The following is a 14,979-nucleotide window of genomic DNA, read 5'->3' as shown; positions in this document are numbered from 1 at the left end:
CCCCCCATTTTATGGATAAAACAAGCACAAATAGTTAAAACAAACAAACAAACAAAAACCCAAAAAACAAAGGTAGTGAATACAATATGGTTCAGAATGAATATCTGAAGAGGTATATTAAGAAATATTTGCAAAGAATATAAGAAGGGAGACTTAAAAAAAACTTTTGCTTTTGTTGAGCTCTACAGTATATTTAAAATTTCATTAATTTCTGTACTTCTCTTTAGACTCTCCTACCACTTGTTTTGGTTGAATTTATTGCCCTTTATAACACCTTGGGATGGATGATTTGCTCCTCTCCACCACTCTCTTCCTCTCCCGCCACTCTCTTCCTCTCTCTTTACGTGTGTATATACACACATACGCATACATACATGTATGTTTAATATATGTAAAGCTATACATTTCCTTCTATGCATGGCTTTAGCTGCATCCCTTGAGTTTTGATAGGTCGTATTTTCATTATCATTCAGTTAAAATATTTTCCAATTTCCATTGTGGTTTACCTATGAGTTATTAAGAAACATATTGCTTTTATTTTCAAATACACGGGACTTTTATAGTAATCATTTTGTTACTAATTTTAAGTTTAATTCCACTGTAGTCAGAAATTGTGTTTGGAATTATTTTAAATTTATTGAGAGGTGCTTTATGACCCAGAATATAGTTAATTTTCAAAGTGCTCTGCAACTGCTTCAAAAGAACACATATTCTGCATTTGTTGGCTATAGTGTTCTATATATGTTCATTAGGTCGTTTGCTAATCATCGTGTTCAAATGTTTTATATTTGCGCTACTCAAAGTGTGGTCCTGGAACCATCAGCATTGGCATTACCTGGTAGCTGCAAATTGTCAGGCCCCCTTGCAGACCGTTTGAATTAGAACCTTTGGGAACTGGGCCCAGGATTCTGTATTCCAAGATGTTCTCCAGATCATTGCTTTGCATGTGAAGTTTGAGAAGCACTGTTCTAGGTCATTACTGAGTGAGTGTGTGTATGTTTTCTGTTACACAAAGATATGAAAATCTCCTACAATGATTTTGCATTTGTCTATTTTTCTTTAAAATTTTGCAAGTTTTTTAAGCTCCTATTAGGTACATACAAATATAGAATTGTCGTATCATTATTCTTTAGTGCCTCTATTTATCTCTAGTAAAACTTTTTGCCTTGCAGTGTTCTTTATCTGATAGAATAGAGAAACACCAACGTTCTTTTTGGTTATTGTTTGCATGTTATATTTCCCCCCCATACTATTATTTTCTTTTTTTCTGCATCCTTATTGGTCTCTTAGAGAACATATAATCAAGTTTTATTTTTATATCTTGGCTGACAATATACGCCTATTTCTTAGAGCATTCGATTCATTTACATTTAATGTAAGTATTGAGATATTTGGGTATGGACCTATCATCTTACTAAGTGCTTCCAAATTGTCCCACTTACTATGCTCTCCCTCCCCCCACCTTCTTTTAGATTGCTTATTTAAAAAAAAAAAATCCACATTTCCTTTTTATTAGTTGGGAAGTTATACACTCTTTTAGCATTCTTTACGTAATTACCCTAGAGATTATACATTCTATCAAGTCTAACACTAAGTACTGATACTTTCATATTGTTCCTTTTATCACCTCTTGCAGAAAACTCAAGAGCCTTAGAACACTTACCTTCCCTTCATAACTTACAAAGTATTATCATTATGTATTTTAATTCAACACATTGTAAATCCAACAGACTTCATTATTTTAAACAATATTCATTTAGATTCACATATACATTTGCCGTTTCCTTTGCTTTTCTACTCCTTTCTGCATCTCCCACCTTCTATCTGGAATCTTTTAACTTCTTCCTGAAGAATATTTTGGCAGATATGAAATTCTAGGTTGACATTTAATTCATTTCATTCCTTTAAAGATACCATTTCACTGTATTATGGCTTTATTGTTTTCATTAACACAAACAAACAGAAAACCCAGTAGTCCGTCTAATTGCTGCTTTGTTGAAGGGAATCTTATTTTTTCCCTCTGGCAGCTTTTGTTTTGACATTGTTCAATATGGAGTCCTATTTATTTATTCTGTTTGGGGGCTGTAGTTTTTCATGAATCTATGTTTTGGAATCTTCCATCAATTTTGGAAAGTTATTAGCCTTTGCATTTCAAATATTGCTTCTGACCCACTCTTAGGTTTGCTTCTGAGACTCCGATTACATTTATTACAGACTCCTTGCTGTATCCTCACTGTCGTTATTCTCTCTCACGATTTTCTATCCTTTTATCTCCCCATTCTTTAGTATGGTTATTTTCTTATAACCCATCTTCCAGTTCACTAATTCTCCCTTCAACTATGTCTACTCTGCTTTTAAACCCATACACTGAATTCTCAATTTTGGTTACTGTTATTTTTGGTTCTAAAATTCCCATTTAATTTTTTTTTATGGTTTCTAGTTATCTGACAAAATTCTCCATTTTGCCTTTTATTTCTTTGGATATATTAAGCAGTTGTTATTTACAGTCCATATCAGATCCTTTTACTTTCTAGGTTTCTATGTGTATGTTTCAATTGCCTGTTGTTTGTGTTAGTTTCAGTACATGTTATCATGTCTTCTTGTGTGTCTACTTTTTTTTTTAGTTGTGTGTCCAATGTTATATTTGCTTTGTTTATAGAAACAATTTGACGCCTAGAATGACATTATCTGTCTCCACAAAAATATTATATTTGCATTGTCTAGGCACCTATGAGTACTAGTAATCCAGTTTCAAAGACTGAGGTAAGTGAAGGAGAATTACTTCCAATGCACCCTTGCTACTAGAATGTAGCCCTAGTAATTAAAGTCCTAATGCAAAGCAAGGGAAATGAAATAGCCTCCTTTGGTAGGTCCCAGACACCTAGACACCAATTCCCACCCTTTCAACCCAGCAAAGTTGTCAAAGGCACTACTTAACCTCTCAGCCTCTTAGTCACCCCCTCAGAATTGACTAATGACCCAAGAAAAAGTTATTTGCCCTGGCCTTATTTTCTCCTTATCTGCAAATTCCCTGGACAACAGTATCCATTTCCACGGCCTCAACTATGAACTTAAGGGAATGACTCCCAAGCTACATCTTTAATCTTTACCTTTCTCCTAAATTATGTTTCCAAACTGAACATTTCCCAACTGGGATGCTGATGTCAAAGCAAACTTGGCATAACTATCACAAACCTTTAATCTCCCTTCCATAAAACTAGCATTTCCTCTTGTTTCTTATGTCAGCTAATAAGATCACCATCTTCAATGATCTAGGCTAAATACCTCAGCTATCTTCTATTACTCTTTCCTCTTCAAACTGATATTCAATTATTTACCCAATCTCCAAAATATCAATTCTATCAACAGAATACTTTTCAAATTCATTCCTGTTTTCCACTTTTAGTGGCTTAATTTGAATTTTCACCACCTCTTGCCTGAATTATACCAATAATCAATTTACTCACTCTTATTCTAGTGGTTTCCACTTCAAATTGATCTTATACCAGGTGCTAGGATTATCTTTCTTTTTTTTTTTTTAACTTTTTTTATTAGTTTCAGGTGTACAAAACAATGTAATAGTTAGACATTTATCTAGGATTATCTTTCAATCTGATTGTACACCTCAACACAACAGTCCTTATTTTCAATATTTTATTTCATAGCATTTATTACCATATGACATAATATATAATTATATATTATTATTTGTAATTGTATATATACATATACATATACACATATGTATATTTATCTAATTAATTATTCTTCTTTCCTCATTAGAATAAGCTCCACAAGAACAGAATCTCTGCTGTATTCACTGTTACACGTAGCACAGTATCCAGAAATCACTAGTTGCATAAATACTGTTGAATAAATTAATTAATTATTGTAGAACAGACATGTAAACTGCTCAACCTCATAATTGCAGGCAGAATTGCAGACATCTAAACATCATAATTGCAGACCTTCCCCAGTCAGGCTCAAGCTTGATTTTCTACCTAAATCATTTCTTCAACATACATTTATTGAATGTCTATGTGCTGTACACTGTGCTACAAGTTAAGATTATAGTGCTGAATAAGACTGCAGTCCCTATCAACATGGAATTCACCATCTGTCAGGGGAATAGCATTAAGCAATACATCATTTAGTTAAAATTGTGGTAAGTGCAATCAAGGAAAAGTATAAGCATCTATGAGAATATATAATGGAGGATATGAACTGGGAGTAAAAGGAAAGCTTTCTTGAAGAACTGATGTTTGAATAGTAATTAATTACTATTCAAAAGAATAGTAATTAATGTCTATACATTTGTGTACGGGGAACAGGGTCAGACCATTCCAGGCAGGAGAAACAGAATAATTATTATTATTATATCTTCTTCTTACTCTGTAATAGACACTCTACTAGGTGCTTCACATATATTATCACAATGAAACTGCTATAACCCTATGAAATACATGCTCCTTTTATCCAAATTATATATATATAAGGAAATGAGCACAGTGAGGTTAAATGACTTGCACGGGGTCACAGAGCTAATAAGTTGGGCGACTTTCCCTAATCCTCTCAGTAGAAAGTAAACACCCTTTTGTACCATATTCCAAATGGCACCCATACGCACCTGTGCACTCCCCCAGGTAATCTTTGTATCCTGTCAGTAACATGCTTGTCTGTCTCGCCCAACAAATTTGATATTTCTAAGGGAGAAGAACCCTCTTATTCACCTTTGCTTGCCTTAGTGCCAAGCACAGTGCCTGGTGCACAGTAGGCACTCAGTACTTGTTTAGTGAATTAGGAAAATAACCAAATCTTGAAAAGCACCTTGAGTTGGATCAAATTGTGTGTAGCTGCTACTCTCAAAATCCGTATTTATTTTAGAAAAATAATATACTCTCCACATAACTGACAAAAGAATCAGGAAAGAAGAAAAGCCAAAAGGCAAGGACAAAGGCAGTCCAAGAGCATCTCTGGAGACTACCACGTGTCCTGGGTGGGCGTATGACAGAGTCAACTTGATTGGAAAGCCAGGAGGCTTGAACTTCGGAGCCTTTGTGATTTGGTGTTTTTGGCCTTCAGGCTACACTGTGTATCTTCTGCTTACTCCTCCCTCCGTCCTCTCACCCTGCTCTGGGCCCCAAGAGGCTGCCCTATATGCCTTCAGGCTGCCGGCCAAAGAAGTCACTGGTAGGAGGTAAGGAGAGGAAAGGAAGGCCAGAGTATTGGTTCCACTGAGTCCCTCACTGTAATACTGCCTTAACTGGAGGTCTCGGTTACTGCCCTTTTCCTCACACCTTCTGTGTCTTGTTGGGTTCTGGGAACACTTCCTTCATCTTCTCAGGCCAAGGGGAAGGAACCACGCATTACCAGTATTATTCTTTGTGGTTTCCCTTTGCCCATACTTCTGTAAATACACGGAGTCACTTGATTAAACTCTCCTCAAATTACTCTGATTTGAGTGTGCCATCTGTTTTCTGCTGGGACCCTGACTAATATATTGGCCTATTGGTCTGACATGCCTCACAGAAGCGAGGCAATGGAACGGTGAGACGCGATGATCAGGGACAGGTATGAGGAGAGACTGATGGGAATACTCAGAGGGAAGGAATAGGCAGAAGAAGACGACAGGGACATAAGCTGGAGGGGTCATGATTCTGAGTGTGGCGTTTTCTAAGGTATACGAAAACTCAAGCAACACTACATCTACGCTGGAAATAGTCTAACTATCCTTAGTTTGGGTATCACGTCAAACAAGTGCTAGAGATTCCCTAAAAAAAAGTCAATTCTAAAATAAATATAATACCTGACATCACTGGAGCAAGCTTTAGGGACCATGCTAACTAATTATAATGCTGATTGTTACTAGAGAATGACAACAAAAAATCGGAGGCTTCCTGTTTTCTTTAAATCATGCAGATATGCCTTATCTGTGCTCAGAGGTATTACAGTATCCTCAAAGCTCCCATCTTTTTACAACCTGCTCCTTTGTTCTCTGCACACTGTTTAATGACATCCCATCTCCACTAGGATACACAAGCAGAGCCTTTACAGAACAGAGGGTCTGTAGCCTTAAGACAGTGTGAAAGAACCACTTTAACAAAATAGCTGCCGTTTTCCTTCAACTTGTCTCCAGCTCACCAATTGCACACTCACAGTAGAAATCTGCTTCTGCTTTCTGTCTACTGCCAAAGTAACTGAAAAGGCCTTTATGGATAGCTGAAAGAGATACTGTAATTTGATAGTCATCTCTTTTTTTCCTACTCTAATTATTATTTTAACGGGCTTCTTCTTATTTTAATAGATTTTTTTTAATAAGGAAATCTTACTTACAAATTTTAATTAGCTTACTGAATATTCACTGATTTGGAATAAGTAGTTTAATGAGTAAGGAGACCTCAGACTACTAACTAGCCTGGAGTCTCTGAAGTAGCTTAGGGGGAAATGATGCAGCCCTAGTGATATAAGCCCTGGCCTGTGTCTCACAAAACAAGACTGTGCAGCTGGGGCCCCAGGCTACAGGAATCACACTGCCTCTTGCAGGAAAAAAAGTAAAAATCCAGTTTCTTCCTTTTTAGCAAGAACCTCTAGCTCTCCCACTCCTAAAGACCTGTGACTTGTCAAATCACTGAACTTCTCTGAACATCGGTCTCCTCATCTGTAAGGGTTACTTTCCTCCACATCAGACTCTTACAAAAGTAGGTGTCGTGCACCACTTGAAAGGCTCTAAAATACACATTAGTTGACCTCAGACAAGAAAAAGCTAACGGAGTTCATCACCATCAAACCAGTATTACAAGAAATTTTAAAGAGACTTCTTTTGAAGAAGAATGAAAAATGATCAAAAATATGAATAATAAAATAGCAGTAACTACATATCTATCAACAATTATGTTAAATGTCAATGGATTAAATGCTCCAATCAAAAACGTGGGTGCTGAATGGAAAAGAAAACAAGACCCTTACATATGCTGCCTACAAGAGACTCACTTCAGATAGAAAGACACACACAGACTGAAAGTAAAGGGAAAAAAAAACACTTCATGAAAATGTAAACAAAGAAAAGCTGGGGTAGCAATACGTGTACCAGACAGACTTTAAAACAAAGGCTATAACAAGAGACAAAGAAAGACCTAGTAATTCCACTTCTGGGTATTTATGTGAAGAAGCCCAAGTCAAAAAGACATATGCATCCATATGTTCACTGCAGCATTATTTACAATAGCCAAGATAATGGAAGCAACCTAAGTGTCCATCGACAGATGAATGGATAAAGAAGAGGGGGTACATATATACAATGGAACATTACTCGCCATAAAAAAGAATAAAACCTTGCCAATTGCAACATCATGGATGAACCTACAGCCTATTATGCTGAGTGAAATTAAGTCAAAGACAAATACCATGTAATTTCACTTATATGTGGAATCTAAAAAACAAAAATTAATAAACAAAACAGAAACAAACTCATACTAGATACAGAAAACATTTTGATGGGTGCCAGATGGGAGGGGGTTTGCGGGGATAGCTGAAGAGGGAGAAGGGATTAAGAGGTACAAATTCATAGTTACAAAATAGTAATGGGAATGTAAAATATAGCATAAGAAATATAGTCAATAATATTGTAATAACTATGTATGGTGTCAGATGGGTACTAGATTTATCGAAGTGATCACTTTGTAAGTTATATAAATGTCTAATCACTATGTTGTACATCTGAAACTAATATATTGTATGTCAAATGTAATTGAAAAATAAAAGATTATTTTAAAAATACGTTAGTTGAATGAATGAATGAATGAATCCCACTGCTGCCAATTAACCTCTTTACCATTTCAGGTTCTCATCTGTTAAGGGGGGAAAAAAATCAATATTTTCTTTATAGTACATTTCAATTAGAGGAGCAATGAAGAATAAGTTAACATTTTTCATTCTAAAAACACCTAGCACAGAAAGTAGGGCCAGAGTAATTTAAATTCAAAACCGGAATCAGGAGAACAATGGAGTTTTTTGTGACTTGCTAACTTGAATAATCAATGCAAGTTAGCTCTATTCTGAAAAGTAAAAGCATATTAATATCTGTTCCACTAAGAATATTTGACAATTTAAGTATGATTCTCAGTGCTTATGACATTTGAAGTAATTTCTTCTTTTGTGAATGTTCAGAGTGTTATGTAAAAAGGGAACTCCAGCTTACTCAATCAAACCAAGCCTTAGGAAATCAGGGATTATAAATTCTGAGTTCTGCCTGTAATTCTATGTTAAGGCTATTTATAATAGTGTAAATTAACGTGGGACTAATATAAATTGTAAAATTTTCACCTACCTGTAAGTATTTATGTTACAAGCTGCCAGGCTGATCCTGTTAAAACTTAAGTCAGATCACAGCATTCCTCAGTTTTCCACGTCATTCCCAAGGTCTACAAGACCCCTGCACCACCTACCTGGACCTCACAGTCTCTTTACCTTCATCTCTTAATTACTTCTACCACTTGCTCAGGCCGCCTTTACCTCAGGGCCTTTGCACGTACTGTTCCCTCTGCCTGGAATGCTCTTTACCAACTAGCCACATGGCTTGCTCCTTCATCTCCTTCAATCTTTACTAAAAGATATTTTCTCAGGAGGGGCTTTCTTTACTACCTTATTAAAAATTAGACACTTTAATGCTCTGTTCTCCTTTCCTCCTTTATTTTTCTCCATAACACCTATCACTTTCTAATTTATCATCTCATTTAGTTATTTTATCTGTTTGTATCCTCTCAGGAAAATGTCCGTTCCATGAGGGCATGTTTGTTGTTGTTGTGTAAGTAAACCTTTTAGTAAAGTACAAAATATATATACAAAAAAGGGGGCGCACATCATAATTGATGAATTTTCATAAAGTGAACACATCCATGAAATCATTTAGCTAAAGAAACATTCCCACCTCCCCCCCAAAAATATCACTATTCCCCCACGGGGAACCACTATCCTGACTTGTAACACTAAGATTAATATTGCCTGATTTTGAACTTTTTAATAAATGGATTCATACACCAAGTGCCTGACTTCTTTCACTTAGCATTATGCAGTTACATAATAGTTTAGTTTATTTATTCTCATTGCTACATAATATTCCAAATATACATTTTAAATATACCACTTTTATTCACCCATTTTCCTATCGATGGACATTTCCATTGTTTCTAGTTTGGCTGTTAGGAATACTGTTGCTAAGGAAATTCTCAAACATCACTTGGTGAACAGCCATACACAGATCTGTTAGGCAGGGTGGGGGTTTGGCTTGTTAAATTCATAGATGTCTCTTCTATCCCTAGCACAATGTCTTGCACGTAACAGGTATTACAACAAACTTTTTGTTAACACATGAATGAAAATATTCCTTTCCAAATTCTGTTATTTTGATTTAATAATTCACATAAGACTTCCTTGACTTATATATGTAGGTCTATAATGCATGAACATTAAGTTAAGCCCTATAAATCTACTGCTCAACTTAATATCCTACTAATAATACCACTGAAACTCCTTGAATTTTTCTCCCTAATCCCATTCCACTTAACTACATTTTAAAAAATCATTCCCATTACACACACATATATATGTGTATATATATATGTGTATATATATATACACACACACACATATATATATATATATATATATATATTCCCCTAAGAATATGTTGTTTAATTTGCTTGGATCTGAACTTATAAAAATGATATCATACTACAGATATTCTGCAATTTGCATTTTTCATTCAATGTTGTTTCTGGATTAACTCAAACAGATGTACGTAGCTGTAGATCATTCTTTTTTCATTGTTGTATAGTAATCCATTGTGGGATTATAACACAGATTTAGTCATTTCCCCAGTCAATGGAAAATTGGCTTATTTCAAGATTTTTGCCATTTCAAACACCATTTCTAGGAATGCTCTTACACATGTCTCCTGATACACACATATAAGAGGTTTTCTATGGAAATTTCACCTAGAGGTGAAATTATGGATCAAATGGTATGTATATGTTCAAATTTATAAAATAATGCCAAAAGTTTTCCAGTTTACATTCCTACCAATGATATTTAAGGGTTTCTGCTGCTGTATTCTTGCCAACAATGTCCAGACTTGTAATGGTCAAATTTAGGATTTTTTGCCAACCCAGGAAATGAAAAATGTTATTTCATTGCTGTTGTTAAACCACATTTTCCTGATTACTAACAATAAGAAGAAACTTTTCATATAACTGACCATTTATATTTCTTCTTCTATCAAATATTTGTGTCTTTTGTCTGTTTTTCAAATAGGTTGTTCTTTCCTTATTAAGTTATGAATTCTTTACATATTTTGGATTTTAATCCTCTTGCTTATATACTTACAAACATCTTGCAGTTTGTGGACTAACTTCACATTTTAAAAAAGGTTTTATTTGAAATAGTATCAAACTTGCAAAATTAAAATATTATAAAGAACATCTATGTATGCCCTTTACCCAGATTCACCTGTTACCATTTGGCCCATCTGTTTTATGATTTGTGTGCACACACACGTCATTCTCTGTGTGTGTTTATATCCATACATGTACACATATACATATATAAATACATACACACAAATTTTTTCTGAACTACCTGAGAGTAAGTTATATGTATCATGGCCCTTTACCCCTGAGTAAGTCAGTGTGTATTTCCTAAGATTCTAGAGATATTCTCTTACATAACACAATTCTCTTACATGGCATAATTATAAATTACAATTTACTTTAGTAAATTTAACCCATTAATACCATTTATGGCATTTCCCCCTCCAGTACAGGATCCAGTCTAGGGTCAGGTATTGCATTTGCCTGTCATGTCTCTTTAGCATCTTTTTATCTGGGACAGTTCCATGGCCTTTCTTTGACATTTTTAAGAATATTGTTCCCTCCCCCTTTTTCCCTAATAGAACATTCCTCATTTTGGGGCTTCTCTGATGTTTTCTAGTGATTAGATTCAGGTTACATTCTTGGATGAAACACTACACACAATGTCCATCTGCCCCTCTTTGGTGACGCTGATTCCAATCACTGGGTCAAGGTTTTTGCTCCATTTCTCTATTCTTTGTTTTTGTTTTTTTCATCCCTTACAAATAATAAAGGACCATGTTCTTCATCAAAATTTCCCCCTAGATTTAGTATTTATTGATGCTTCTTGCCTGATTCAATCTTTCCTAAAATGGTTGTACTGTGTTGATGTTTCAGTCTTTATTAAGTACTTTGGAAAATGTTCTACTACTGAAATTATCAGTCCTTTACTTTGTTGCTTACACATTTTATGTCCTTTTAAAGAACTTCTTTCCTACCTTCAAAGTACTAAAGATATTTCCTTACATTTTCTTCTGAAAGTTCCCTACTTATTTTAATCATTAAGTATTTAAGCAGTATTTTAAGTATTTTAATCAAGAGAGAATAAATCAGTTTCACATACTCTAAATCTGGCAAAAATATCTTGCTACAGTTGCTTGTTTTCAGTGGGTTTCAATTTTTTTAGGTTAGCTTTGCATATGAACAATTCCTTGATTCTAAATTTAATTGTATTTTAGTAGGATGCATATTTTGAACAACGATAAAAAAAACAAAACCAATGTTTTTTTCTCTTTACAAAGTAGTCAACCTGTCAGGTCTAGAACATTCTCTGCGTTCACTTCTAAACAATTTACACAAAAGGGAGCTAATTAGAAGGCTAGCAACTGATGACTTTGATATTTAAAATGATAATACCATTGTTTCCACTTGAAAAATATGGGGTAGGGGAGTTACTGAGGAGAAATTAACTTTTTTAGGCAGGAAAAAGGTAAAAATGGGATGAAATTGCTAGAATTTAAATTGATACTTAAACTAATCACTGAAGTTCTGCATTTGGAAGGCTGACCTGGGAGAAATAAGGTCAGAAAGTCTGCTGTTTAGACAGAATAATACACCCATATCTACGTTATTTCTACCTCTCAAGCAATTACTAAAACAATTTCAAAACGTAGCAAAGCTATTTTTCAATAGAAAACAAGTGAAATGACTACAAAAATTAACTATTTAAAAAAAAAATATTGGTAAACGGTTCCTAGCCTAGGTTAGAAGTAGAGCAAAACCTCCCTAGTTTAAAACAGAAGGACACTTTTCTCTCACTTATTACACAAGAAATGTGTTAAGCAAATCTTATATTACACACAAAATGCTACAACTAATGAAAAACCAGGATTATATAAGTGTTTGAGAAATGTATATAATCTGTGTTATTCTCCAATGGTGAATATGTTACAGAAGTAAAAAAGAAAAGGAGTGGAAACGTGAAAACCCCTTATTTTAAACTGGACCTGCAAACATTGGCATTCTAAATCAGAGAGCTACTGAGAGAGCCAGAAAATCAGACTTGGCATCATCAGCTGGTGTTCAGCATGAGCCCAATCCTTTCACCGATGTTCAGAGAAATGCCGTATCAGCAAACATCCACTTGATATAAATATACTTTTAACTTCATCTTCCCTGCCTGATCTAGCATATTGTACTGTTTCTTAGTAGTTCAAGTGGCAATGAATACTACATAACTCAGATAGCAATGTTTTATAATATACATCTTTATAAGCTGGTAACCCAAATCAATTATATTCCATTTCAAACTGAGGGGGGAAAAAAAACAAGATACACCATAATTTCATAGGAGAGTGACAATAACTATTAAATAAAATCTTAATTATAAATCTGTTTTCCTTTAGAGGATCTATGGAAACTAATGCCGAAACAGGAGGTGGATAACATCTTAAACCCACACCTTATTCCCTTAAAAAACAATGACTTAAAATATTGATATGAAACTTTCAATAGAATGTAAAGTGGATCTTTAGTATGTTGGACTTTAGATAAATAGCATTAAGTGTTTATATAGAAACTACTTTAAAATCCTGTGTCATGTGACCAACCTCTAGGGAACATTGGAATTTCTGCTAAGGGCCAGCTTTTCCTTAAGTTCTACTGCAAGACTTAGTTGGTAACCATCACATTTGCATGCCATGAAGAAATGATATTCAAATGACAATCTATAAACAACAATATTCATATTAAATAAAATGGCATTTTAGAGCCAATGCCAATAGGATATAGTTAATTTTTAAGGAGGTACAGTTCTAAATATCAGTCTGTCTGTCTAGTAAAATTAAATGTATTTTTGTTAGTAGATGACAGCTACCTTTAGGGCCACAATTTACTACAAATAGATGTTTAAAATAAAATACAAACAGACAGTGACAGGAAGGAACTTAATTCTTCTGTTTAATGGATAACAAGAAAGCAAAGGAATCCTTGGGACCCAAATATAATAGCATAATTATCAGGAAATGACTTGGTGAATTCCTCGAAGCTTCACCAAAGAGTTATATTAAATTTCCTATTGGCAACAAATAAATTAGTTTCTCACTGTTGGAGGCTTAGATCAGTCATCTAAATTGGGGAAAGCAGGACTCCATGCCATTTACTAAAGGGTCACCTAAGTATAAACTGTGTCTCTTCCCACGGCGTGTTTATGTTCTCTCTATAGAAGATTTACACTTCTATATGGTAGCAGGTGACTATCTCGATTCCTTGTCACTTAGGACTTTAAAAAATTATCTAAGCTAGGAAGCTTGCACAAAAATGTGGAAATATCTGTATTTTTGTTATATGATCTTTGATGATGGGACATTGGTGATAATGTGTAATGAGAACGCCCTGAGGAAGGAACAGCGTTCCTATGTTACTTGGGAAACAAGAGACCCATTGAGTCCTCACTCACCTGTGACACTGTGATGCTGCATTTCTTGGCCAGCTCCTCTTTGGCTTCTTCACTGGGGTAGGGGTTGCTGAGGTGTGAGTAAAAATATTCATTCAAAATTTCTGTGGCCTGTTTACTGAAGTTACGCCTTTTTCGTCTATGACAAAAATCAAAAAGAAAGTTGTAGTTATGACCAGCATTGACCAAAGAAGGATCTATTACTCAGGATCAAAGCAAAAAAGGAGATTTCTATTTTGAAATTCTTAGGCTCTCACTAATCACTGTGATATTGTAAATTATGTTCTTGGCATCCTTGAAAGCACCATCCAAAACATTTTAAGACGTAGAATCACAAAGAAAAACACTAGAATGTGAAGCACAATTAACTTCATTCGTTAATTTATTCAAGAAATATTTACTGAGGATCTAATGTGTTCTAGATACTCAATAAAGACCCACTTGTAACAAAACAGATAAGATCTACCAGAGAGTTTACAAGAAATTAGAGGGTTAAGGGGAAAAGTAGAAAGTTAGGGGAAAGAAAGACATTAGACAAGTGTCACAGAAATAAATAACTATAAAGTGTGGTGACCATATCAAGTATCGTGAAAGAAAAGCATAAGGTGTAATGAAAGTGTAAAAAAGGAAAACCTAACAGATTTTGGAGTCAGGAAAGGTTTCCTTGAAAGAGTGACATTTAATCTGAGACCTGGAGAATGTGTAGGAATTACTCAAAGAGTAGACGGAAATAGTGAACGGAGGAAATGGTCCTGAAACAGAAAAGAGGTTGGACAGTCCAAAGGGCTAAGAGAGGCTAGAGCACAGTAAAAATCAGAGAATGTATGAGATGAGTCTGGCAGGACGGGCAGGGGCCAGATTATATTAGCTTAGTGGGTCCCATAAGAATTTCTGGATTTTATTTTACCAATAGGAAGCTATTACAGGTTTTAAGTTTTATGTTTTTAAAAGATTGTTCTGACTGCTGAGAATAATGGGAGGAGGACATGAAAGGAAATATAGAGATATTTAAGGAGACAACTGCAATGGTCAAATTGAGAGATGATGGTAACTTAGCATAGGGTGAGAGTAATGGAAATAAAAAGATTCAAGATCTATTTGAAAGGTAAAAGCAATAGGATTTGGTGATGAATTGGATGGAGGGGCGTGGATGGAGAAGACAGAAAAGGAAGGTAAGAAAAA

The 14,979-nt window shown here is 34.8% G+C and overlaps 1 protein-coding gene across 3 annotated transcripts in view; it reads right to left on the bottom strand.

Moving 5' to 3' along the window:
- The window catches only part of PBX3 (PBX homeobox 3), a 193,357-nt gene that overhangs the window by 17,369 nt on the left and 161,009 nt on the right, over positions 1–14,979 (bottom strand). For all 3 annotated transcript variants that reach the window (XM_019728593.2, XM_019728591.2, XM_019728592.2), the window contains one exon: positions 13,801–13,936. In XM_019728593.2, the coding sequence (XP_019584152.1) occupies positions 13,801–13,936 (136 nt within the window). The remainder of the gene's footprint in view (positions 1–13,800; positions 13,937–14,979) is intronic.

This window comes from Rhinolophus sinicus, linkage group LG04 (assembly GCF_036562045.2).
Source record: "Rhinolophus sinicus isolate RSC01 linkage group LG04, ASM3656204v1, whole genome shotgun sequence".
NCBI classification, from domain to species: Eukaryota; Metazoa; Chordata; class Mammalia; order Chiroptera; family Rhinolophidae; genus Rhinolophus; species Rhinolophus sinicus.
This window is presented reverse-complemented; position numbering and strand designations above follow the sequence as displayed.